Source organism: Phacochoerus africanus, chromosome 6, assembly GCF_016906955.1.
Source record: "Phacochoerus africanus isolate WHEZ1 chromosome 6, ROS_Pafr_v1, whole genome shotgun sequence".
Classification (NCBI taxonomy): domain Eukaryota; kingdom Metazoa; phylum Chordata; class Mammalia; order Artiodactyla; family Suidae; genus Phacochoerus; species Phacochoerus africanus.
In genome coordinates this window covers 18,159,171-18,185,172 of record NC_062549.1, presented here as the reverse complement: position 1 = coordinate 18,185,172, position 26,002 = coordinate 18,159,171, and the positions used below count along the sequence as shown (strand labels likewise).

The window sequence follows — 26,002 nt, the reverse complement described above, 5'->3', positions numbered from 1 at the left end:
ATCTCCATCTTTTGCTAGCAATGCCTAGAACATTGCTGGGCATTCAATATAGGCTTTTTGACTAAATGAGTGAGGAATAAACTAGAGCATGAACTACTAAAGGAGGATGGAAAGAGCCCTGAGTGCTGTCAGCTTTTGATCCCACTCACTCTAATATCTTCCTACATAACTTCATCTTAATCATTGCGTTTCACACTTGCCAAACTTAAAGGTTTGGTGCACACTTGAATTTACTCCAGGGTGCGAAGAAGCTGAGAGTGGTATATACAATTGAGGACTGCTGTCAGTTGAGCTCATGCTTCCTCATTAGCTTCTGCGGAAAGCCTCCATCTGCCACTGGACTCAGAGGCTCGTGTTAGTTCAGTAAAGGCATTGATGGCTGAGCTTCTGCATTTTCAGCCTTTAATATCTACCATCTGGTCCACCTCTTAACCTATTCTCTATTCAAACACACAATTTCCTTTCTTTTCTCTTTCCCTTGCTCCCTGTTTCCACCTTGGACAGCATCCCATTGAACATCTCTTGACAATTCCCAGTGCGGCATTTGGACACCCAGATTCTTTACCTGATACCCCCATACTTCCTAAATATACAGAACCCTTTTCAATCCATTTATTTATTTATTTATTTATTTATTTATTTATTTATTTATTTATCTCTAAAAAGGCACATCTGTGTCATTGATCGGTTAGGGATTGAGTTCTGCTACATGTCGTTGAGAATCTGAAAACAAAACAAAACGTGTTTTTAACAGTCAGAGGATCTATTATTTCTCACCTAACAAGAAGTTCTGATGCGAGCAGTTCAGACATAATTTGGCAGCCAAATGACACTACCCGCCACCTAGGTTTCTTCTGTGTTTCTATGGAGACTTGCTTGCCATGTGGTTTTCATTTTCAAAAAAATATGTTGTTTTGTGGTTGCAAAATGAATGCTCTTCCAGAATCAAGTTCACAATCTAGAGAGAATGAAGTAGAAAACTGAAGGCAAAGAGCACATTTTAGCTGAGTGTCTCCTTTTAAAGAACGTTCCCAGCATCCCTTCCTGGTGATTTCCAGTAATACCTTCTCAGTCGCAACTGTGTCACGTGGCTACCCTTAGCTGCAAAGCAACCTGAAAAATACTGGATACCCTAAAACAAATTGTAACTTTTTTACTAAGGAAGAAGGGAGACTAAATATAGGTTAAGAATCTAGTGATGTCTGCCATAATTTTATTTATTTTAATTATTTAACTTAATTTTTTAGATGGTCTAGTCCCTTTTTTCTTATTTTTTCCTGCCAGTTTTATTAAGATGTAATTTACATACAACACTTTAGGGTGTAGAACACAATGATCATGAAATGATTACCACAATAATTTTAGTGAATATCCACCATTTTTTCCCCTTGTGATGAAAACTTTCAGGATTTATCCTCTTAACAACTATCATATATAACTTATAGCAGGGCTAAGTATATTTATCATGCTGTACTTTACATCCTATACCCATCAGTATAGCATAGATACAGTAGTTATCATCCTATAACTGAAAGTTTGCACATTTCAACTACCTTTACTCAGTCTGCCCCCTCATCTCTGGCAACTGTAAATCTGATCTCTTTTTCCATGAGTGTGTGTGTGTGTGTGTGTGTGTGTGTGTGTGTGTGTGTTTGAAGTGAAATTGGCTTAAAACACTATGTTAGTTCCTGTTACACAACGTAGTGATTTGATATTGCTATACATTACAAAATGAACACCACGATAAGTCTAGTTCTCATCAGTCTATGCAAAGATATTGCATTATCATTGATTATATTCCCATGCTTACATTTCATACTTGTGACTCATTTATTTCATAACTGGAAGTTCACACCTCTTAATCTCCCTCACCTATTTCTTTCATCTTTCTTCCTCTGGCAATTACTGGTTCCCTGTACCTTTGACTCTGTTTCCGTTTAGTTATGTATGTTCATTTGTTTTGTTTTTTGGATTCCACATATAAGTGAAATCATATGATACTTGTCTTGCACTATCTGACTCACCTCATCTAGTATAATACTCTCCAGATCCATCCATGTTTTTCCAAATGGCCGTTTCATTCTTTTTTTTTTGTCTTTTTGTCTTTTTGCCTTTTCTAGAGCTGCACTTGCGGCATATGGAGGTTCCCAGGCTTGGGGTCTAATCAGAGCTATAGCCGACGGCCTACGCCAGAGCCACAGCAACTTGGGATCCGAGCCGCGTCTGCAATCTACACCACAGCTCACGGCAATGCCTGATCGTTAACCCACTGAGCAAGGCCAGGGATGGAACCCGCAACCTCATGGTTCCTAGTCGGATTCGTTAACCACTGTGCCACAACGGGAACTCCTTCATTCTTTTTTTTAATGGCTGAGTAATACTCATAAATATACATATATCACATCTTTTTTTCTCTTCTATTGAAGAGCACTTAGAGTGCTTCCATATTTTGGCTGTTGTAAATAATGCTCCCATGAACATAGGGGTGTGCACATGTCCTTTTTTTTTTTTTTTTTTGGTTTTTAGGGTTGCACTTGTGGCATATGGAAGTTCCCAGGCTAGGGGTTGAATTGGAGCTACGGCTGCTGGCCTACACCACAGCCACAGCAACGTGTGATCCGAGCCATGCCTGTGACCTACACCACAGCTCATGGGCAATGCCAGATCCTTGACCCACTAAGCAAGGCCAGGGATCCAACCTGCATCCTCATGGATGCTAGTCAGATTCGTTTCTACTGAGCCATGATGGGAAATCCCATGTATCTTTTCAAGTTAGTGGTTTTTTTTTTTTTTTGATAAATGTTTAGAAATAGCATTTAGAATAGCTGGATTGTATGGAGTTCTATTTTTATTTTTTAGAGGAACCTCCATACTGTTTTTCATAGAGCCTGCACCAATTTATATTCACAACAATGCACAAGGGGTTCCCTTTTCTTTATATCCTTACCAACAGATATTATTTTTTGTCTTTTTTGGTAATAGTTATTCCAGCGGTTGTGAGGGAATATTACCTTGTGGTTTTGATTTGCATTTCCCTGATGACTAGTGTTGTTCAACATCTTCTCTTGTGTCTGTTGGCCATCCATATGTATTCTTTGGAGAAATGTCTATTCAGTTCCCGGCCCATTTTTAATTGGGTTGTGGGGTTTTTTTTTTTTTTTTTGATGTTGAGTTGTATAAGCTCTTTGTATGTTTTGGATATTAGCCCCTTATTGGTTATATGATTTGCAAATATCTTCTCCCATTCAGTAGGTGGCCTTTTTGTTTTGTTGATAATATCCTTTTTTGTGCAAAAGCTTTTTAGTTTGATGTAGTCTCATTTATTTTTGCTTTTGCGTCCCTTGCTTGAGGAGACATATCCAAAATAATGTTGCAAAGACTGCTGTCCAGGAGTATACTGCCTATGTTTTCTTTTAAGTGTTTTATGGTTTCAGGTTTTACATGTAAGCCTTTAATCCATTTTGAGTTTATTTTTGTGTATGGTATGAGAAAGTAGTCCAGCTTGATTCTTTTGTATGTAGTTGTCCAGTTTTCCCAACACTATTTATTGAAGAAATTATTTCTTCCCCATTGTATATTTTTGTCTCCTTTGTCAGATTAATTTACCATGTAAGTGTGGATTTATTTTTGGGCTCTCTATTCTGTTTCACTGACTTAATGTGTCTTTTTAAAAAATTTTTATTTTATTTATTTTTTTCTTGTTTTATTATTTTAATTTTTTTCCGCTGTACAGCATAGGGACCAAGTTACTCTTACTTGTATACATTTTTTTCCCCACCCTTTGTTCTGTTGCAGTATAAGTATCCAGACATTGTTCTTGATGCTACTCAGCAGGATCTCCTTGTAAATCCATTCCAAGTTGTATTTAATAACCCCAAGCTCCTGATCCCTCCCACTTCCTCCCCCGGGCAGCCACGAGTCTATTCTCCAAGTCCATGATTTTCTTTTCTGTGGAAAGGTTCATTTGTGCTGTATGTTAGATTCCAGTTATAAGTGATATCATATGGTATTTGTCTTTGTCTTTCTGGCTCATGTCACTCAGTATGAGATTCTCTAGTTCCATCCATGTTGCTGCAAATGGCATGATGTCATTCTTTTTTATGGCTGAGTAGTATTCCATTGTGTATATACACCACTTCTTCCGAATCCAATCATCTGTCGATGGACATTTGAGTTGTTTCCATGTCCTGGCTATTGTGAATAGTGCTGCAATGAACATGCGGGTGCACATGTCTCTTTTAAGTAGAGTTTTGTCCGGATAGATGCCCAAGAGTGGGATTGCGGGGTCATATGGAAGGTCTATGTATAGATTTCTAAGGTATCTCCAAACTGTTCTCCATAGTGGCTGTACCAGTTTACATTCCCACCAGCAGTGCAGGAGGGTTCCCTTTTCTCCACAGCCCCTCCAGCACTTGTTATTTGTGGATTTCTTAATGATGGCCATTCTGACTGGTGTGAGGTGGTATCTCATGGTAGTTTTGATTTGCATTTCTCTAATAATCAGTGATGTTGAGCATTTTTTCATGTGCTTGTTGGCCATCTGTATGTCTTCCTTGGAGAACAGTCTATTTAGGTCTTTTGCCCATTTTTCCATTGATTGATTGGCTTTTTTGCTGTTGGGTTGTATAAGTCGTTTATATATTCTAGAGATTAAGCCCTTGTCCGTTGCATCATTTGAAACTATTTTCTCCCATTCTGTAAGTTGTCTTTTTGTTTTCTTTTTGGTTTCCTTTGCTGTGCAAAAGCTTTTCAGTTTGATTAGGTCCCAATGGTTTATTTTTGCTTTTATTTCTGTTGTTTTGGGAGACTGACCTGAAAAAATATTCATGATGTTGATGTCAGAGAGTGTTTTGCCTATGTTCTCTTCTAGGAGTTTGATGGTGTCCTGTCTTATATTTAACTCTTTCAGCCATTTTGAGTTTATTTCTGTGCCTGGCGTGAGGGTGTGTTCTAATTTCATTGCTTTGCATGCAGCTGTCCAGGTTTCCCAGCAATGCTTGCTGAATAGACTTTCTTTTTCCCATTTTATGTTCTTGCCTCCCTTGTCTAAGATTAATTGACCATAGGCGTCAGGGTTTATTTCCGGGTTCTCTATTCTGTTCCATTGGTCTGTCTGTCTGTTTTGATACCAGTACCACACTGTTTTGATGACTGTGGCTTTGTAGTATTTCTTGAAGTCTGGGAGAGTTATGCCTCCTGCTTGGTTTTTGTTTCTCAGGATTGCTTTGGCGATTCTGGGTCTTTTGTTGTTCCATATAAATGTTTGGATTGTTTGTTCTAGTTCTGTGAAAAATGTCATGGGTAATTTGATAGGAATTGCATTGAATCTGTAGATTGCTTTGGGTAGTATGGCCATTTTTACAATATTGATTTTTCCAATTCAGGAACATGGGATATCTTTCCATTTCTTTACATCTTCTTTGATTTCTTTGATTAAAGTTTTATAGTTCTTGGCATATAAGTCCTTTACCTCTTTGTTCAGGTGTATTCCGAGGTATTTAATTTTGTGAGGTGCAATTTTAAAAGGTATCGTATTTTTGTATTCCTTTTCTAATATTTCATTGTTGGTATACAGAAATGCGACTGATTTCTGAATGTTAATCTTATATCCTGCCACTTTGCTGAATTTATTAATCAGTTCAAGTAGTTTTTGGGTTGAGTCCTTAGGGTTTTCCATGTATGGTATCATGTCATCTGCCTACAGTGACAGTTTTATCTCTTCTCTTCCTATTTGGATGCCTTTTATTTCTTTTGTTTGTCTAATTGCTGTGGCTAGACTTCCAAAACTATGTTGAATAGCAGTGGTGAGAGTGGACATCCCTGTCTTGTTCCAGATTTGAGTGAGAAGTCTTTCAGTTTTCTCCATTGAGTATTTGTTGTAGGTTTGTCATAAATGGCTTTGATTATGTTCAGGAATGTTCCCTCTATACCCACTTTGGCAAGAGTTTTGATCATGAATGGATGTTGGACTTTGTCAAATGTTTTTTCTGCATATATTGAGATGATCATATGGTTTTTGACTTTTCTTTTGTTAAGTGGTGTATGACTTTGATTAATGTGTCTGTTTTTGTGCAAGTGTTGTACTGTTTTGATTTCTGAAGCTATGGAACATAGTTTAAAATCAAGGAGCTTGACACTTCCAAATTTGTTTTCCTTTCTCAAAATCATTTGGCTATTTGGGGGTCTTTTGTATTTCCATATAAATTTTAGGATTATTTGTTCTAATTTTGTGAAAAATGTCATTGGTATTTTGACAGGGGTTGCATCAAATCTACAGATTGCCTTGGATGGTATGGTCATTTCAATAATATTAACTCTTCCAATTCATGAGCATATGTATTTTATACTTCCATTTGTTTGTGTTGTCTTCAGTTTTTTTCATCAGTATCCTTTTTTCCCTTTCTTTTTAGGGCCACACCCATGGCATATGGAAGTTCCCCAGCTAGGGTTCAAACTGGAGCTGCATTGCTAGTCTACACCAAAGCCACAGCAATGCCAGATCCTTAAACCACAGAGTAAGGCCAGGGATTGAACCTGCATCCTCATGGATACTAGTCGAGTTTGTTACCGCTGAGCCCACAATGGGAACTCCTCATCAGTGTCTTACAGTTTTCTGTATAGGTTTTTTACCTCCAGAGTTAGATTTATTCCCAAGTGTTTTATCCTTTTTGATGAGATTGTAAATGGGATTGTTTTCTTAATTCTATTTCTGATAATTTGCTGTTTGTGTATAGAAATGCCACATATTTCTGTATATTAATTTTGTATCCTGCAACTTTACTGAATCACATGTGAGTTTTAATAATTTCTTAGTGGCATTTTTAGAGTGTTCTAAATAAACTATCATGTCATCTGAGAATAGGACTGTAGCAACAACAAGTAAAGCAAACTTAAAAGAGGAATCACACATGCTTCACATTTCCTTAGAAGGCTGAAGCAGAGATAAAAATGCCAGCAGATTAGCCTTAATTCTCTTTACTACAGCAGATAACAGTGCTTGTTTAAGACAGTTGCTGAGAAATTATACTCAATCAGGAGGAACACAAGAGTGACAGGGAAATTAATAAACCAATTGTCAAACAGGAAAAATGACAAATGATTATGAAACCCCCTTATGTCTCACTGTGTATGATGAATTGACACTAAATTTCCTGTGAGTCATCACTAAATTGCAGAAAGGTAAATTGTCTACAAACATGGCAGCCTCACACAAGTATGTTCCCAGTCACCTGTGACTACTCATCTTTTACATTTATTTATACCACTGTAGTGTCTAGAATATTTGACAATTAGGTTTAAATCCAAGCACTGTGTCTTTTTTTTTTTTTTCCTGCAAAAATGGCTTACGCTGGAAGGTAGCAACTAAATATTTGAAGTTGGTGAAGGAGTGGTGAATAGATGAAGAAATTCAGCTAGCCTTTGACAAGATTGGGCATTAATTAATGCTGAGTATTAAAGCAATGTGTGTGTGTGTGTGTAGCGGGGTTACACTTTGAACATAGTCCATGTGATTTTATTGTGAATATGCTCTTGTATTACAAGAAAATGAAATGTATACATGCAGCTTTGAAACATGAGCTCTTCAAACTTGATGTTCCCCTGCTGAATGAACGCCCACAGGAAAACTCAGGTTTAGGCAGATATTTGGATGTTTCCGCTGCGTAGCTCACAGCTTGTGCTTATTACGGGCCATTCTGTTCTGTACTCATAATTCCACATGTAATAGTTTGTGATATTTCACAATGCTGAAGTATTCTTTGAAGAAGTCTCTGCCTTCACAATCGAGAACTGATACCACCCCCAGATTGTATTGCGTGTGGAAATATAGTCATGATTATAAAAGTTATGGCTACATTTTGCAGAATAATCTTTTTCTCCTCATCTTTGGTTTATCTCTAAGTATATCATATATGATCGTATGTTTATGGATAAGAACTTTTTGAGACACTCTTTTCTTGTTCATTTACGTGATTGCTCTTTGCTTCATGGTACATGTTTGTTTGGATACCAAAAGGACTTAAAGTGAGCAGATATTATTTTTTCACTTAGGAAATAGTATGTGCTCAATGTGAAAAAAGCACTCAGATGAAAAGAAAAAAAATATCTATAGTCTCATCACTCAGTGATAATTAATGTTAGCATTTGTGTGTGTATATATATATATATATATACACACACACACCACACACACACACACTTTTTTTTCCTCACATTATCCTCCATCTTGTTCCATCACAAGTGATTGGATACAGTTCCCTGTGCTATACAGCAGGGTATTTTTTAAACATAGCTGTGATCATGCATGTTTGATCATATGTGAATGATCAAAGTACATTTTGAACATACATGTTTGTGAAGGACCTTGAACTAGACCTTATTAACAAGAATTGTTAATTGTTAATTCTTGTTAATAAGTGATAGGAAAAAAAAAAAAGCTGGGATAAATGAAAACAAAAGATAGATGAAAACTCACTGTAACGAATGGTCTAAAATTCCTCTTCCCCCAAATCTTTTTTTGAAAGACTAAAGAGCACCTTCTTTTCTTTTGTTTTTTAAGTAAAGGAATTAATGATGTGGTTATTGTGATTTGTCCAACATTATTTCCCATAAGCTTCCTAACAAATACAATAAGGAGTAGTTGTACCACCATTAACATGAATTGATAGAGTCAGGTCTAAGAACCAGGAGTGTGTACTTTCCATTCCATCAGGCTCCTATCCTTGGGAACTGATTGATCATGAAATTGCAAGCTCTTCCTTGGTCACACTTATCTTAGTCACCTTGCTTGGCATCTGGGCTTGAGTGAGCTGAAGAGGTCTTGGGGGTCTGGTCTAAGCCCTAAGGGCTGTGCCTTGATCCCAGCTTCAGAGGTTGTTTTGTTCTATTGTGCCCATGATATGAACATTAGACTATAGGAAAGGTAGGTATTTTAGTTGGAATCTTTGTTTTATTATTTCAAGTTGTGGGACTTGAAAAATTATTTCCGGTTGTGTGACTGAACCTTAGTTTTCTGATCAGTAAAATGGGAATAATATTATCTCCTAGAGCATAATATTATCCATGAATTTTGAATATGATCATACACCTTAGAAGAGACTGATTAAAAAGTGCTCACCACCTATTAGTGGGATAAACGAGGCCTACCAACAAGACACAAACCCCTGGATTATGCTGATGAATAGCTGAGCCTCCGAAAGGGTAGGGGTGTGAAACATTTGACTCCTCTCTTAACTTTGCACACAGGAAGAGTTGGAGAGATGTTCAGGACTCTGGGTGGGAAAAAGGATGGAGGTAAATCCAAACAAAGACTTTCGCATTGATTTCCAAGAATCTTTTGATAGCAGTGACCCTCCATACTTGTCTTTAAACCTCTGGTGCCCCAGTGCTTATTAAGTGACTATTTGTGCCAGAAATCTTTCCAAATGCTAGGAACTTTCAATAATGGCTTTATGGCTTTTCAGATGAATTAGAGTGTGGTGGAGGTTACATATGTATGTTGTAAAAGGACTCTTTTTTTTTTTTGGCCACATCCATGGCATGTGGAAGTTCCTGGGCCAGGGATAAAATATATGCTACAACTGTAACCAGAGCCATAGCAGTGATGGCACTGGATCCTTAGACACTGAGCCATCAAGAAACTCCAAAGGGACATTTAAAATGGTTTTTCCTTCTTTTTTTCCCCATTTTGCCCTTCTTTTGGACCAACTGGCAGACAATCATATCCAGACTCAACTGATATTATTTAGTCTTGGGATTTGAACTCAAGTTTGCCTGATTCCATATCCATTCTTCTTTTGCTATGAACACCTCCAAAATAGCCTCTGAAGGGAGCCAATAAATTTAAGTCTTTGGAACTTTATAACTCAATGAACAGAAGGGACAGGACCAAGAAATATATAAGAAATAATAGTGACGCTTGTAAGACAGTATATTAATTCCTTAAAGATCTCCCCTCACCAGAATGAAGCATGCCATACCAGTAAATTTTGCAGGTAATTCGGTAATACCTCTGCAAGGTTCAATACAATTTTGATTTTCATCATTTTTCTTGTGAAATCATATGCTAGGATAATATATTATTTTATTCATTCTTAACTAGAAAACATTGAACATAATTTTACCTTCTTTCAAGGATTAGGACATTATTATTTTGTTCATGAATGTCCTTGGGACTATGGTTTGTTTCTTCTTCTTCTTCTTCTTTTTTTTTTTTTTTTAACAGTCTAGGTCTTTTATTTTCTTTACACTTATCATGTCATGAATTCCTAAGGATTGGGTTCCAACAGTTCAGGCTCCTTTCCATTGGTTCTCACGAAGTGAGCTTCTCTGGCTGGAGCAGTCTGGTGCTTCAGCTGAACCCAAGTCACTTTTTCTTTGGCTTCCTTCTTTTTCTGCTCATTTTCCTTCACACGTTTCAGGAAGTTGTCTCCGCGCTTAAAGTGCTTAATATGCACGATATGCACATTAATTCTTTTGGCAAGAATTGTGCCCTTAACTTGTTTGTTTACAACAATGCCAACAGCATGCTGGGTTACATTGTAGACTCTTCCAGTTTTGCCATGGTAACATTTGTGTGGCATTCCTTTTTGAGCAGTGCCCATTCCCTTGATGTCTACAATATCACCTTTTTTGTAGATTCGCATGTATGTGGCCAAAGGAACAACTCCATGTTTTCTAAAGGGGCTAGAGGACATAGAGCGGGTGCCCCTCCTCTTTCCCTTTGTGTTGGTCATTTTGGTGAATTACCGAAAGATGGCGGTGCCATCTTTCCTCTCTTTCCTCTTTGTCTGAATTTCAGCCATCACTTCTGCCGTGTTTGTGGTTTTTTTCTTTCTCTTTTCCTTTTTTGGTTCTTCTACTGGCTGATGCTAGTCTTTCTGGCCTAAAAGTCAGTATGACTGAATGCGTTAACACTATAATCAAGGTCTTGCATCCACAGAGCAAAGTGTGATTTTTAATAAGGATGCCATTTACTCTGTTTTCCCATTTATTTCAATGGTGGGTGTTTTCAGGGTATAGGGGCTTAGCCAGAGACAGACTGGCCTCCAGGGAAGTGAATGTGCCAAATTGTAGTAACCCTTCTTCAGGAAAGTTGAGTGTGGCAAGAACAGATGGAGGTAGTAAAGGCTGGGTAGACAGAGCTGGAGCCTGGTCTCTGGGAAGAATTGGATTGAGGGCTGGGAGATTCAGAAAAGGAGATAGGTGACAGAAGACAAAGCCTGAGAGGAATGAGAGGGCGTGCCAGAAGGGAAAAGGAAACGAGCTGCCACATATTACACGTCTAAAGCCTCGCCATCCCGTTGACTCCTCAGAATACATATGTAAGCACTGTGATATTTATATGTATCCCCTCAGAAAAAAGATTTACTCTCTACCTCTCTCTTCCCTTCTCCTTTGCCCTTTAACTTTCTGTTGGGTTTGGTCAATGGGAGACATGGGTGGGTAACTGGAAGATGAAAGGAAAGTGAGGTCAGAATATTTATTTCTCCAGGTCACTATGGGTTGGTTGCATCACCCAGCTCCTATCGGGCATCCTTCTCCATACAGCGTGGTCCCAGTACCTCCCCTGTCCCTCCAGGACTAGTTGCCCCAACTTTTCCACAATGTAGGTTCCTCTATACCCTGCCCACACCTTTGTGAACAGTCCTTGTATTACATTCTCATCAATTGCCAATTTTAGGGTATCATCAGTATTCTGCTGTTACCTTGACTGACCCAGGCACTACGTTTTTTATTCTTCTTTCATAAATGGGATAAGTGAATTTTAGATGTTTTTATGTAACATGCCCACACTCACACATCTAGAAATAGTTGTTTCTGGGATTTGAAGCCAGGTATGTTCAATGCCTATGTACTTTGCATTATGCCAGTCTGTGTGAGTATTTATGGTGTAAACTAGAGAACCAGAATCTGGGAGGGATCCCACTATGAGATGAAGAAAGAAAAAGATATATTCTATATATGTTAACTGACTATCTAACCTGGACAAGATGCTATGACTGTAGGATCATAGGACCTTAGACCTGGAACAGTTCTTAACTGTAAAGAGTCTTCATGCTGTGCTCATTGGAGCCCTAGCAGTTCCACCCAGAAGAATATAACATTTCATGAGGAAGAAAGAAATATGAGCTAGCCTTAGACATGGCCATCTGTTTCATTGAGAGCAGATACACTTTAATCAGTTTTATTTTATTTTATTTTTCCTCAAGTGCTTACCAAATAAAATCATGAGCGAGAAGGTTCTAAAGCTTTCTTTGGTTTCTTCTTTAAAATGTGGCTGTCCTATCCCATAAGACAATTGGTTCTATTATTAAGATTGTACATATAGGGAGTTCCCTTTGTGGCTCGCAGTAATGACCTGACTAGATCCATGAAGACACAGGTTTGATCCCTGGCCTTGCTCAGTGAGTCAGGGATCCAGCGTTACCCTGAGCTGTGGTGCAGGTCACAGACACAGCTCGGATCTCGTGTTGCTGCGGCTGTGGCATAGGCCAGCAGCCATAGCTCTGATTCAACCCCTAGCCTGGGAACTTTAATATGCTGCGAGTGTGGCCCTAAAAGGAAAAAAGAAAAAGATTGTACATGTAAAATATCTGGCTCTCCATAAAGGTATATTTTCATTCCTTTTGAGTATATCCAGAGAAGAAAATCCAGTTTAGGTTGTGGAGTTTTCAATTCAGTCTCTGACTCAGTAGAGATAGATTTAACCATCAAGAATTCCCTAAGTATGGCTTTGGTCTGAAAAAACTGAGGCAATTGGAAAGTGGAGAAGAAGAATGAGTTCTACTCTGAGCCCTGGCAAGCCAAGCATATGCTTCTGTGGGGGGATAAAACTGTATAACCACTCTGACTCACACTGATGAACAGATGATCAAACGCATTTAATCCCTGAAATATAGGCCCTTATCCATTTACAAACAGCTGCTCCTGATGGCCTTCAAACACTCGAACATCCTGAGCTGGAAAAAATATCCTTTGCCGGGCATGTATCTTGATCCGTGTTTTTTCCATCAGTAATGTTTGAGAACCACTAATCTAAAGAGCTAGGGGAGGGTATAACCCACGGATATACATGTACTCAGTTGTATGTGAATGCAAACATCTAAACACACACTAACACATGACATCAAGCTCAGCTATATAGTAGTAGAATCTCCAAGGGGGCTTTAAAAATTTTTGAGGTCCAAGTGACATCCCAGACCCTTTAAATTGGAAACTCCGAGAGTGATATTCCAGGTTATTTCAATGTGCAACCAAGTTTGAAAATCAGTGTACTAGATTAGATGTTTCTTTTTTGTGTGTCTTTTGTCTTTTTAGGGCCACACTTGCGGCACATGGATGTTTCCAGCCTAGGGGTCCAATCAGAGCTGTTGCTGCCGGCCTATGCCAAGGCAACGCCAGATCCGAGCAGTATCTGTGACCTACACCACAGCTCACAGCAATGCTGGGTCCTTAACCCACTGAGCGAGGCCAGGAATTGAACCTGCAACCTCATGGTTTCTAATCAGATTCATTTCCGCTGTGCCACGATAGGAACTCCTAGATTAGATGTTTCTTATGATGAGGTGCTCTTGGAATGCTTTTACTTTTTAACAATAAAACACTTTGTTTTTATAAATGGCCAGATTTTATACAGGCTTACTTTTATTTTTGGCCACCTGTGGAAATTTCCAGTCCAAGGATCAAACTTGCCCCATAGCACCAACCCAAGCTACAGCAGTGACAAGGCAGAATCCTCAACCACTAGGCCACCAGGGAACTCCAATAGGCCCATACTTCCTCTATGATGGAGTAACTGTGCTGAGACATACCTGTTCACAGTAAGCAATGAAAAAACCCACGTGAAAGAAGTGAGGCAACGGTTTCTGGACGTTAGACAATAGACAGTGCCGAACTGTGATTTGTGAGAGAAGAAAAAAATAATGTAAAATTTACGTTCATCCGTGCTCTTTGTCCAAAGGCACTTTCTCAGATTGCAGTGAAGGGAGAGGGATCTCAAGCAGAACATAGGAGAAGAGAGAGGTTGGAATTTGGGGAGAGTGAAATGTCTGGAATTTAAGGGTCAGAATACCAGGGAGGAGGAATCTGCCTGGAGAAGGAACTTCAAAATCTGCATAAAGACCCCCTTGAGGATAGGTTAAATACCAACCTACAGATGCACAGGGAAAGACTCCAGGAGGCTGGGCAAAATGCAACCAAAAAATTATAAGCTGAGGGGTTCCTAGAACACCCACGGGGCCGGGAGATGTCTGAATTTTGGTCAACCACAGTAAAATGTTCATGTTGAAGCCCTGAGGACACTGGAGGGTTGTGCCTCTGGAGTCAAGGACGTTCAAAACTTGCCCTAAAAATGGTTATAAGAAAATTTTGAAAAGCTCAAGCTGAATTACAAGTGATTTAAATGCCTGCCTGAATGAAGTACAATGCCTTTTTAAAGTAATGTGTGTGTGTGTGTGTGTGTGTGTGTGTGTATACAATCTAGCACTCAATATTACAAAATGCACAGTGGCTAGGATCTAATAAAACAATACTAAACATGTGATGAAGCAGGAAAAATTCTAAGCTACTATATGGAGAAACATCAATTTTTATAAATAAAATAAAATGAAAAAAGTAATGGAATTAGCAAATGAGGATCTTAAAACAGTTAACATAAATGTCTACAAGGATTTAAAGGGAAACCTAAGCTGAATAAGGAGAAGAATGAAGGATTTTTCAAAAATGGAATTTCTAGAAATGAAACAAAGTCTAAAATGGAAAATTTCGTTGGAAGGGATTAACAACTGATTAGACACTAAGAAGGAAACAAAAACACTGAATAAGAAAGCATAGCAATGGAAACTATGCAAACTGAAGCATGGAGGGAAAGAAGACAAGATGAACAGAGACTTAGTGGACATTATCAAATGTCAACATAGGGTGTAATTAGAATTTTATAAAAAAAATAGGGAAAAAAACCCAGAAAATTATTTGTTGAAACACTGGCAATTTTTTTTTTTTGGCAAAGATGATGAAAATTATCAATCCACATATTCAAGATATTCAACAGAACTCCAACCATGATAAGAAAAAAAACTCACATATTTTTATAAAATTTTTGAAAATCCATGATAAAGAATAAATCTTAAAGGTAGCCCAGTAAAGGAAATAGACATTACATATGGAGTAAAAGATAAGGATCTGTGGACTTCTAATAGGAAACAGTGTGAGCAGGAAGACAATAGAATGACATTTTCGAAGTGCTCAAATAAAAGCTATCAAACTTGAACTCTCTATCCAGGGAAAATACCTTTAAAAGAGAAAGGAAGAAAAACTTTTCCAGATGACCAAAATCTGAGAGAATTCCTCACCAGCAGAACTGCACTATAAAAAAATTTTTTTTAAAGTTTTTTTTTAATGTGGAAGGAAAATAACGGGAGATGAAAGCTTAAATCTTGGGGAAAAAAAAAAAAGAAGAACACTGGAATGGTAAATAATTTATAATATGTAATAACTACATGCAATTATTAATGAGATATTTTACACTTTTCTTGGTACTAAGTCTTTGAAATCCAGGTGTGTTTTACACCTACAACACTCTTCAATTTAGATAACCACATTTTAAGTACTCAGTTGCCCCATGTGGCGAATGGTTTATTGTAATGGGCAGCACAGCTCTGCCCATCAGCCTGGTTTATTTCCTCAGTTACAGTTGATCCTATAAACAGTAGTTTGAACTGCTTGGGTCCACTTATATGTATTTTTTTCCCCTCAAATAATCTGTACTATAGTGCTGCAGAATCTGCAATTGGATTTAGAACTGGACACAGAGGGCCGACTGTAAAGTTATACCTGTATTTTCAATTGCACAGAGAATGGGCATCCCTAACTGCAGCTTTGTGCAAGGGTCAACTGGAGTTACTGTTATCTAAAGTAATACACTTTGTATTTATTTTCTGTCCCACCCTGCTAGAATATAAACTCTAACAGAGAAAGATCATTGCCTTATTCACTGCTCTATGTCTAGTGGCTAGAACAGAACCCAAAACATGGTAGGTACTACTTTTTATTTCTTTTGCAGTGATTTTTTGGGGGGGTGCAGGGCAGCACCCACAGCATATAGAAGTTCCCAGGCTAGGGGTCGAATCAGAGCTACAGCTGCCGGCCTACGCTACAGCCACAGCAGTGCTAGATCCAAGCCACGTCTGTGACCTGCACCATAGCTCATGGCAATGCTGGATCCTTAACCCACTGAGTGAGGCCAGGGATCTTACCTGCACCCTCAAGGATACTAGTCAGGTTCATTACCACTGAGCCACAATGGGAACTCCAATTTCTTGAAGAAAAAATGTTTCAAAGAGAAAACCTGGATACTATATACAGCAGATAGGGCTTCTAAGAGATGGATCCTAAGAACAAGAATGGCCCTTTGTGGAGGTTGAGTCCATGTAGTTTGAAATTTGATGCATATGGGTTTGAATCTCAGTTCCTCATTTGTAGTTCTATGACTTTGGGCAAGTTATTTAAAGTCGGTGCAGAGATGCTCAAAATGGGTGTGGTCCTCTTTGAAGGGTTGTGTAACATGGTTTGATTGGGTCAGTATAAAAAGAACAGGTATATGGTAATAATTGTAATAATAAGTAGTATGATTAGGAATTGATTCAAACTTTCCATTGGCATGCTCTAGGAGGAGTTTAGCCTATCTTGAAGTGCCCCTCTTTCACCTAGGTCTAGCATCTCCAATTGTGCTTAGCTGTTTCCCTGGAATTGGCAGATGAGTGCAACATCTGCTACTTTGGCCAAAATGATAATGTTGGGTCTGTATTCCCCACTTCCTGTGGTTCAAGCTTCCCCTAGTGTTCCAGTGCAGTGGCCTGGAGTGACAATTATGGAATATGCATTTGCAATGAATTAACCAGTAATTAGCCAATAGTTTAGGGTACGTGTGTTTTGAAGTGTAATTTATTTCACAGTGAAGTTAACACCTTGCTGTTCCACTCTGACTTTTATTTCCATTAAGTCAGATTGCAGGATGGGGTCTGAGAATCCTTTCTCCTTTCTTACTGAATAGCCTGAAAAGATACCATCTACCCTTCCTTTGAACAAAAGAGAAAGCCAACTAAAGGTGGTCAGGGAACAGCTTGCCAGGGGGCCATTTGCAGGGGCTAAAAATGATGTCATACTTCTATAAAGTGTTCATGGCTCTGGCCTTAAAATCTCCTATCACATCAGGTCCTTCCATTTTTCTGTTATGGCCAAATACATGCCCATAGTTAGACCCAATCAGCTCCCTAAGGGGATAGATTTTGTCTCACCCATTCATATAGCTCCCCAACCCTGAGATGAGTAGAGTTGACCCTGAGACATCTGTTCCCATGGAAACCCAACAGGCATCTAGAAGGAGTGTCCAAAATTATGCCTCTTTCAGGGGGCAGAATCCATTAGGCCTAGATATGTGGCTATAAGTTCCTTTATGTGGTTATTTTAAAGTAATGAACCTGAGCCTTTTCAGGGTCTGATTCATGCTTTTAAAAGGTAATAAGAGAACACTTTCTGGAAGGAGGTTATCTTTGGTCTATGTTCATCAGAGAGGTAGCCTTTAAGACCATGCACTGGTGATAAGGCCCAGCCATCCTGCTGTCATTTGAAAATTGGCATCAGCTTAAAGCTTTGGCTTGACAGGAAGTGTGCAGAGAGATTGCAAAGAGTTCTAGAGGCTTATTCGTTTTCTGCCTGATTCATTCTCTTTACCGAGATACTTCTGTATCCCTGATTGTGTTCTTGGAGCCAAGTCTTGTTAGACATGGAATAGTGTGGGGTAGGTGCCACATCTGAAAAACACTGTGAAGGCGAGAAAATAACCAGCATTCTTTGAAGATCCATTATTTCCCAGGCCCTCTGATAGATTATTATGTCTGTTTATATAGGTATAATTATTACACATGTATAATAAGGTATATATGCATATTTTGCACACATAAAATAATGCACAAAATTATATGTAATATATGTTTATATATGACATCATATATGACATATCAATGTAAAATACATAAAACAATAAAATATACTTTTTATTTTATATATGTCAAATATATGTATTTATAATTGAATCCTGACAGCAACTTTTTGTTTGTTTGTTTGTTTTATTAGGGCCACACCTGTAGCATATGGAGGTTCCCAGGCTAGGGGTCTAATCAGAGCTGCAGCTGCTGGCCTACACCACAGCCACAGCAACGCAGGATCCAAGCCATGTTTGCACCACAGCTCACAGCAATGCCAGACCCTTAATCCATTGAGTGAGGCCAGGGATCAAACCCATGTCCTCATGGATGCTTTTTGGGTTTGTTACCGCTGAGCCACGAGTAACTCCTTGACAGCAACATTTTGAAGTAGACATCATCTCCAGGCTGAGCTAAGCTTTACAAATATTTTTGGTGCATATACTTTGGTGCAGAATTTGTATTACTCTGTTTGTGTGTGCATGTGTGTATGTTCACAGTTACATATGCTTATGGTTTTTTTTTGTTTGTTTGTTTTTGTTTTGTTTTGTCTTTTCTAGGGCCGCACCTGCGGCGTATGGAAGTTCCCAGGCTAGGGGTCGAATCACAGCTACAGCTGCTGGCTTGCCCCAGAGCCACAGCAACTCAGAATCCAAGCCGTGTCTGCAACCTACACCACAGCTCACGGCAACGCTGGATCCTTAACCCACTGAGCAAGGCCAGAGATCGAACCCACAACCTCATGGTTCCTAGTCGGATTCGTTAACCACTGAGCCATGACGGGAACTCCACATATGCTTATGTTATACAAAGTTTATGAGAATTGGATTATTCTACTATCATATGTTTCTACCTTAAAAAAATGGCAATCTGAGTATTTTATCATACTGATAAACCTGAGTTTATTTGCCAATGTTTTATCCTTGGTCATTTAGGTCAGAAAATATACTGTCATGTATGCCATCACTGACTTATTTAACCACACTGTCTTGTTTGGTATTTTGTGGTATCTTTTTTTCCCTACCATATATAATATTGTGATAAAGATTCCTATATGGGTTTGATAATTTCCTTAGGGCAAATTACTAGAGTTGGAGTTACTGAATTCAAGAACATGCATATTTCTTAATGGTTCTAAATACATATTGCCAAATTGGCCTGCAAAAATATTATAGTGCCTACACTTGGTCTAAAGTGTTGTGATTATACTTGCTGTAAAATAATATGAAATTGTCCCTTTCCCCACATTCTTGCTAAACTAGATACTTCCATTCTGAATCACTACCGACATGCTAGATAAAAGAATACCTCATTGCAGCTTGCATTTTCTGATCAGGGTTTTAAGGATCTTAATATTTTATCTTGAGCAGAAGTTTATTGGTCAAGAAAAATAGGACTTAATTTCTCCTGAAATAAAAAAGTTAAGGATGATCGTTTTAGTACCCAGGATATATTTTGAAACAATTTAAAATCAGTGAATTGATTAGAACTTTATTTTAGCTGTTCATGGTATTTAGGGAATCTTTTTTCTCCATCTAATCATGCTGTGTATAATTGCATAAAGACACAGCAGGAGATAGACTTTTTTGAAAAAATTTCTGAAGCCAAGTTGGAAAGGCATCCCTCACGATGCATGTCACTTTGATTTCATGTGGTAATTATTTTTGCAAGCATTTAGCACACAGTTTGAACCCTGGCGTTCACAGATGCCACCAATTTTTTCCCACACATGACAGAATTATGCATTTGAAAATATGGATAAAGGAGAATTTCTATGAAGACCTGTTGTATAAAATTCTTTAAAATTTTTGAATTATTGACAAGTCTGATAAGTTCTCTTTTCAGTTGGCAATTGTCTGTTTGCTTCTACATTTAAAATAAAAAACCTTACAACATGAGGAACACGAACAAAATTTGAACAACGGTGTATAATGGAAAAACCACTGTACTACCTAGAAGGAAACTTCAGTTTTAACCTTGGATTTATTCAGTAAAAAGCTGTATAATGTTGGCCGGGTAACTTCACTTTTCTGTTCAACTCTATAAATCAACACTGTAAATCAACTATAATAAAAAAAAAATCTAAAAAATAATTTGCAGAGCTGGCATTGCCAGTGGCCATCATTCCCAACATGTGAAGATGGCTGGTCTACAAGAAAAGGGAATAAGGGCAACCTAGAAAGAGAATTAAAGAGGACTGGACATGAGTGATGGGTGGACAGTTCTGGTGATACTGGTTGTATTCCTGAATCCTGCAGTATGTCTATGACTCAATAGATTCCTTTTTTAATAATCAAGTTAGTTGGAGTTGTTTTCCATTGTTGGCAACTGAGAGAATTTTAATGTAACAGGTAGAAAGGTAATTAAAACAACAAACAAAACTGTCTTCAAATTAAAACAACAAACTATCTTTTTAGAAGCTTACTTAGAACATAACATGCATCCTAGTAAATACTCAGTGAACAATAATTTTAACAGTAAAAGTTCAAATGAAGGGCTATGGGTTGTTCATTTGGGCTCTAGGAATGTTTATAAAATATATACTTTTGGGTCAAAAGTACCAACAAATGTTAGACATTATTATACAGCCCCAGAATATTAAATACTACATGGAAATATTTTTAATGTTTTTGTACCAAATTTTGGCATGCATTTGAAATAATAGTGTGCTGATAAAAACCCTGAGCATAAAGTTAAGAGAGTTGAGTTGAGGTCCCAGTTTGGTATCTAAAGCTGTGTGGCCTTGGATAAGTCCCTCTCTCTGGAACTCAGTGTCCTCTTACCTGAAATGAGGTGTTTGAGACGCATTCCTCCTCAGATACTTCCAGTTCAGAAGATTGGCTTTCGTCTCTTCCCCTCTCATCTCTGCTAGTATGGCATCAGTTCTGATGTCTCAGGTCAGAAGCTTAACTAACTGAGCTGGAGAATTTACAGAAATGGGTGGTCATGCCATCAAGGGGACAAAAGCACAAAAAATAATGGATTCTTTAAACTGGGGAAATAGTTTGAGAAGGACCAGATTGACATGGTTGAACATACTTAGCTGCCAATAAACCATTTCCCTTTTGCTTTGGGGTATTATCTAGATTATGTTCCTGGTTTCCTTGGCAGGGAAGTGTGGCCCCTGAATAGCTTCTTGCCCGTAAGATGTGAGAATATGTCACAGATGTCATCTCTAGGCAGGGTCCATGAACTTGCTGCTCAGCCCACCCCATCCATCTCTTCCTTTGTCTACTGGTTAGATGCAGAGAATCCAGGGGAGGACCCCAAGAGACACTGAGGTGTATGGGAAGGGCCTGGGTCCCTGAATGGCTGCATGGAGCAGGGCCCATTGCCACATCTAATATTAGAGAATGACATGGGAAGAAATAAACATTTATTATCTTAGGCCATTGGTTTTTTTTTTTTAGGTTAATGTAATAGGTTATCCCAAATAATAGAAATCAGTGTTCTAAAACTATGAAAGTGTGGGCATGATGACTACCGTTATGTTCACTAAATCTTCGAGTCGGGGACATAAACTTGGAAATTGCACTAGATGGTTTAATTAATTAAATTATTTATTTTTCTTTTTCAGCCATCCCTGTAGCATATGGAAGTTTCCAGGCCAGGGATGGAATCTGAGCCAGAGCTGCACCCTATGCCATAGCTGCAGCAATGCTGAATCATTAACCTACTGTGCTGCAGCAGGAACTCCAAGATGGTTTAAGTAAAAGGAGATATATCTTTACCCTGAGAGTTTAGGTGTTCTGGTAAGCTGAATGTTTCGGCTAACTAAAGTCAATGAGCAAATTGTTCTAGGCTCTGTGAGTGAAAATCTATTTAGAGTGTCTTAGATTCACTCATTTTAGTAATAATAATAATAATAGTAACCATAATAATAATATATCCAATACTATTTTAATGTTTGTAGATAGAGAAACTTACAGTGCTTCCAGGTTATGATTCTGATTATCAGCTTCTCTGGCTCCTGTCTATGGCTTAATTTATTCCCTGTATTTTGGACAACTCTTAAATTTATTTTTCCTATCCTGACCACCTCTTTGAGCTCTATATTTTTTCACAGAATTTCCACATAGATTGCTGTTAACTCAGACTCAGCTAAGATGCTATGATGATGGCCAATTTTATGTGTCAACTTGACTGGGCCATGGTGTGCCAGATATTTGGTCAAACATAATTTTGAGTGTTTCTGTGACGGTATTTTTAGATGAGATTATCATTTAAATCAGTAGACCACGTGAAGCAGATTGCCTGCCTAATGGGGGCAGTCTTCATCCAATTAGTGAAGGCCTGAGTAAAAGAAAAATCTTACCCTTTCCCAAAGAAGAGAGAGTTCCTCTTGCCTGACTTCCTTCAAATAGGGATGTCAGCTTTTTCCTGCCATTAGATCCACTTGCAGATCTTGGGACTTGTCAGTCTCCGTAATAACATGAGCCAAATCCTTAGGGGCTCTCTCTCTTTTTCTGTAAACACACACACACACACACACACACACACACACGCACACGCACACGCACACGCACACGTACATGTCCTATTGGTTCTGTTTCTTTGGAGAACCTGACTATAAGTGCTCCTCTTCTTCTTTTTAAATTTTATCCCCCCACCCTTTTTTTTCGATCTTGCCTGCAGCATGTGGAAGTTTCCGGGCCAGGGATCAAACCCACACCACAGCAGCAACCTGGGCTGCTCAGTGATGTCACTGGATACTTAACCCGCTTTGCCACAAGAGAACTCCCAGATGCTCTTCTTTGCAAATATTTTCTCCTGATTTCTTTATTTTCCTTTGATGGCACTATTGAAGCCTATACCTGGACACTTTTTCTCCTTTACCCTTGGCAGCTTACTGGTCATAAAGTCCCAGTTTCTCTTTTCTTTAACTGATGTGCTGGTCTTTTTGCCTGTTAATTCTCAGAAACATTCCTCAGCCTCCTTTCTGCTTTGCCATGCAGGGAACTATATTTTTCAAAATACCTTGCTTGTTGCCTTCTGTCTAGGTTTGGCCAAAGGAACCACTAGTGGGGAGTTGAAGGAGGGAGAGACCCTGATATTTTCCTTCAGTTGCATTTTCTCTCAATGGGTAGCATCTCTCCAGCAGCAGAGAGAGCTGCTGCATGGCTCCAGGTTCTGGTAAACAGCTTCTGCGTCCTGGCAGGCTGTTTCTGTCTCTACTTCTAAGAGGCAGTCTCACACCCTAGACTCTACTAATACCCTTCTTGCCCTTGTTGTACTGACCTTGAGGGTGGCAACAGCTTCCTGATATTGTCAGTTCCTGGTTTGCCTCACTGTCCCTTGTTTTACTTCTCAGTTCTTATAGCGTCTGTGTAGCCAATTCTCTGCATTAATCTCATTCTGTTTAAAATAGTTGGTGTGGAGGAGTTCCCACTGTGGCGCAACAGGATTAGTGTTGTCTTGGGAGCGCTTTGACGCAGGTTCAATCCCCAGCCTGGCACAATGGGTTAAGGATCAGGCATTGCTGCAGCTGCAGCTTAGGTTGCACTTCGGCTGGGGTCTGATCCCTGGTCTAGGAACTTCATATGCTGTGGGCAGCCACAAAAGAAAAGAAGGTAAAATAGTTGGAGTGGTTTCTGGCTGTTGCTTTTGTTGTTGTTTTTCCAGCTTGCAGCAAAACCAGATCAGATCCTTAACCCACTGAAGGAGGCCAGGGATCAAACCTGCATCTTCACAGAGACAACATCAGGTCCTTAATCCTCTAAGCCACAATGGAAACTCCTGATTTCTTCTTTTCTGAAGGGACACTGACTGATTTACAATTAAACACTTTTTTTTTTTTCCTTCAAATTTCTTGCCTCCAAGCATCTGGATAAGAATATTTAGCTCTTTTAGAATTCTCCCCTTTTATAGCTTCTCTCTCTCTCTTTTTTTTTTCTGAATTGGAAAACTTTTTTTTTTTTTCAGTTTTGTTGAGGTATAATTGACAAACAGCTCTGTTAAGTGTAAAGTGTATCTCATAATGACTTCACATACATTGACTGCAAAATGATAACTGCGGAGGTGGAGCTAACATCCATCTCCTATTAGGGCTACAAAAACACTCCTTTTTTCCTTTTGATAAGAATTTTTACAGTTTACTCTCTCAGCAACTTTCAAATATACTTGCCATAGGACGTTAACTCTAGTCATCATGTACATTCCATCCACAGGACCGATGCATCTTATAACTTTTTCCAGCTTTTTGTTCACAGCTTACCTACTCACACACAAAACAAATTTCCTGAAGTGTCATTCTCCTCTTCACCAAACCTTTCTGGTTTGCTCTTGCCTGGAGCATAAATTCTGGTCTCTCCAGCCTAGAACGTAAGGAATTCTAGAAGGGAGACAGAGTCAATCTTTCTAACTTCTCCTTGACATGACCCTCCAACCATTTTGATCTTGCCTCTGTTTTTTTTTTTTTTTTTTTTTCTGATGCCTTGTGCTGACTCCTGTTCTATTTATGCTTTGTTCAAGCTCTGCTATCTGCATGGACTACCCATCCTTTTCTTCTCTACCGTCTGAATGTCCCCCATTCTCCAGGACTCCATGTCTCCTGTGAAGCCTCTTCTGACCGTATGATTTATACTGATACCAATTTTTCCTTAAGTGTGAGGTCTGTACATGCTATTTCAAATTGTTATTTAAATATCCCACATCTAGAGGTGAGGGAAGATAATTATGTACTGTGATTTATCTAATTATATCTATCCCAGCGTTATTGGAGGAATTGCAAAAAATTACATAAATCTTGTAATATTTGAGATAAATAAATGCTAGTTTGCTGCTGCCTTTCAAGATTTTCTTATTGAATGATGTTTTTGCTTTTTTTTTTTTTTCCACTGTTTGGGTATAGTGTGAAAGAAGTAATACGCACAAATGCACACACACACATATATATGAAATATATATATAGCATATAGATTGGAAATTTTTGATTTGAGTGTATCTCTTAATATAAACCTGTTCTGTTTTCCTCATTTTCTTTAAATTGTAGTGAGAGGGATGGGGATACTTTCATTTGTTCATTCACCATTTATTTATCTTAAATCATACGTTAACTACTCTTCTAGCCCCGAGGATAAAATAAGGAGTCAGATAGACCCTGCATCTGCCTTCTTGGAGCTTGAATTGTAGTGGGGGGAAAAAAGAAAAAGCAAGAACATATTCAAGTTCAAGTCAACTTGAAAAATATGCACAACTTAAAAATTGAGAGTTAAATTTTCCCTTGAGGGCAAAATGAGCACTACTGCTGTGAGGCGGCATTTCAGAGAGCTCTGAAATAACGCTCCAAAGAGGGAGGGGGGGACTTCAGTATATATGGGATTTTGGCAAAGGGGGAGGGACATGCAATTAAGCACATATTTTTGCAGAAGGCTTTTGCTAGTCTTGTGAAGATTACTACCAGTCACGGGGAATGGACGTCACCACGAAGGATTTTAATGCTTTTCCAGATGTGAGGAGATGCAAGAATTGGGCTCATAACATCTTCTTTTGAAAATACCTAAGTAGCTGAAGATCTGTTCTGCCAGTTTTCCCAGAGCACAGAGTGCCTCACTCCTGATCCCCATCCTGAGCTCCTTTCAGGGGGTGTTGAGGGTCAGCAGCTGTGCGGCCCATGATTCAATCCATGTAGAAGATGATGGCAAGTGCCAATTGCCAGTTCACACCGTAAAGGAGGGAAAAAAATTTCCTTCTCCTCTTTTAGGTTCTGCAGCTGGTCTAAGAATTAAATTGACCTAAGACAAATTAATGGGAGGAAAAATTAATTTTAACTGCATGCATACACATAGGCGTTCCATAAAAATATGAGACTCAAGGAGGTATCCAGCTTACTGAGACTTGTCGAACTAGTCTGAGCTACAGAAAAGAATAAGGGTTTGACACTTGGCTGGGGGGAGGTGAATTAGGGGAAGAAATACCTGGTAAGTAAAAGTTGCCCAGTTATGCACTTAAGAGCAACAGATGCCTTTACTAATGGAAAATTCTTTTATAAATGTAAATTTCCTTTACAAAAAGGGAAATTA

General features: G+C 38.7%; 1 protein-coding gene across 1 annotated transcript; it reads right to left on the bottom strand.

Annotated features, from left to right (window-relative positions):
* Nucleotides 1–10,265: 10,265 nt before the first annotated feature.
* On the bottom strand, nucleotides 10,266–10,733 carry LOC125128763 (60S ribosomal protein L21-like). Its single transcript, XM_047782924.1, has one exon. The coding sequence runs from the start codon at nucleotides 10,731–10,733 to the stop codon at nucleotides 10,266–10,268; it is 468 nt and encodes a 155-aa protein (XP_047638880.1).
* Nucleotides 10,734–26,002: the final 15,269 nt, after the last annotated feature.